The 1,786-nt window shown below is 43.8% G+C and overlaps 1 protein-coding gene across 1 annotated transcript; it reads right to left on the minus strand.

Moving 5' to 3' along the window:
• Positions 1-231: 231 nt before the first annotated feature.
• On the minus strand, positions 232-1,549 carry TCIM (transcriptional and immune response regulator). The gene has a single exon (XM_081921057.1). It carries the CDS (start codon positions 1,411-1,413, stop codon positions 1,126-1,128), a length of 288 nt encoding a protein of 95 aa, XP_081777183.1. The 5' UTR covers positions 1,414-1,549; the 3' UTR covers positions 232-1,125.
• Between the last annotated feature and the right edge of the window lie 237 nt (positions 1,550-1,786).

Raw genomic sequence — 1,786 nt, forward strand, 5'->3', positions numbered from 1 at the left:
ACAGTATTTCAGAGCTAAGCCCTAGCACTGTAAATAAATTCTAGGATTAAGCCCTGGTCCTAGATGGGAAACCTGTGACCCTCCAGATATTGTGAGACTTTAGCATTCATCACCCCTAGCAAGCATGGACAACAGTTGAGGGAGTAAGTAAAAAGGGGGCAGAGAATGTAGGTGCCATGGATATGCCATCCCTATTTTTGGTTGCAGTAAAGCATTTCCAGCCATGAGCACTTATACCAACTTTATAATTTATTTGCTCTGAATGTGCAATAAATCAATGGGAGCATTACTTACAGCATTATTATAAAATATCACCATAGCTGGTTGCCAGTTAAATTCTTTACAAAAAGTAAAAAAAAGTAAAAAATGCCATTGATGCAAAAAAAGAACTCAATGTTCCAAAGAGAATTTAAGTCTGTTCAATCAGTTCAGGACAAAACTTTACATTTAAACAAAAACAACAACAAAAACATATTTCGTGCAATTAGTTCAACAACCCACTTCTGCTTGTAAAAGTCATTGTAAGACTAACAGAGTTGCTTCATGCATCCTGAAACAAAGTTTGCTCTGTGAACTGCACGTACTGTGAACTGCACGTAAACAAAAGAAAGCACGTACTTTAAACACTAAGATGGTGTGTCTTTTCAACAAAAGCAAACGGGCAGTTACTGATCATTCCCCATTCCCTATTGTTCCAGAAGAAAGCAGGGAGCTCTTCTGGCTTATGGAAGGCTTTGCACATTCAATAAAGAAGTGTCAGGACAGATTGCCAAACAGACAGCTAAGAAGGAAAATAATCTAGTCTCTCATTAGCCAGGAAAAGTTGAGTCTGAACCAGTGACTGTTTCACCGCCTGCTCCATCCCCGTGACTTGTGGCTGGATTTCTCAGTTGTTCACAGGCCGATTCCCTTACTCACTCCAGCATGCAAGTTTGAGTCAACCAAGGAAGTCTTTTGCTGTGAACTTTGAAGTGTGCAAAAATGGGGCTGAATCCCCCTGACTGATGTTGCCAGCATCTCTTGCCACACCAGTTTCAAAGCAGCTGGAGGTGCTCTTGTTCAAAAGTGAGGAGACTGGCTGAATAACTTTGCTCCTTTCATCCCGTCCTCTCTTTTAAAGGAGCTTCAGTGGACTTTGATGGTGTGTTTCCCAAACTTCAGGAACTGGAAGAGTTTCTCCCTTGTCCTCTGCTTCAAAGCCATGAGCAACCTTGCTTTCTCATCCAGGTCTTGGTCGGTGGCCAGGATGATCTTGGCCCTTTCCTCTGCTTTCTGGTCCCCTGAGTCCCTGAAGAGCTTCTGCAGTGACTCTTGATCCAGGCTTTCAAAGATGTCGGCCACCGCTTTCTTGCGCAAGGCTGTGTCAAATCGATAGCCGTGGACAGAAGGACTCACCCGCAAGGAGCTGGACATGCTGCCCACCTGAGGGTTCCTCGTTGCTTTCGCAAATGTCAGAGGCAGCAACGGGATTTGCCTTGGAGTCTTTTCCTGGAGCTCCTGTAGAGAACTCTCAGTCTGGGCAGGGCTATTTAAAGGCAATTCTGAGCAAAACCTGAAAGCAACGCTGAAGGCTCAAGTTACAGCAATGACATCAGACTGTGAGCTCAACGCCCAGTAACCACAGAGGCCAGATTAACAGTGAAATTGCCGGGGTCTCTTGTATTGTGACTGCTCCTTCTGCAATGAGGCATTGCTTATCAAATATAGGTACAGTATTTGGTCTGAAGGATTTGGTCATTTTTTTCAGAGTATTTAGTTAAGAGGCACTAAATCAAGGTAGGCTTGT

This window comes from Podarcis melisellensis (assembly GCF_964234715.1).
Source record: "Podarcis melisellensis genome assembly, chromosome: 8".
NCBI lineage: Eukaryota > Metazoa > Chordata > Lepidosauria > Squamata > Lacertidae > Podarcis > Podarcis melisellensis.

Coding starts and splice junctions, on each gene's coding strand:
- TCIM (XM_081921057.1), bottom strand. CDS start 1,413: ATGTCCAGCTCCTTGCGGGTGAGTCCTTCTGTCCACGGCTATCGATTT.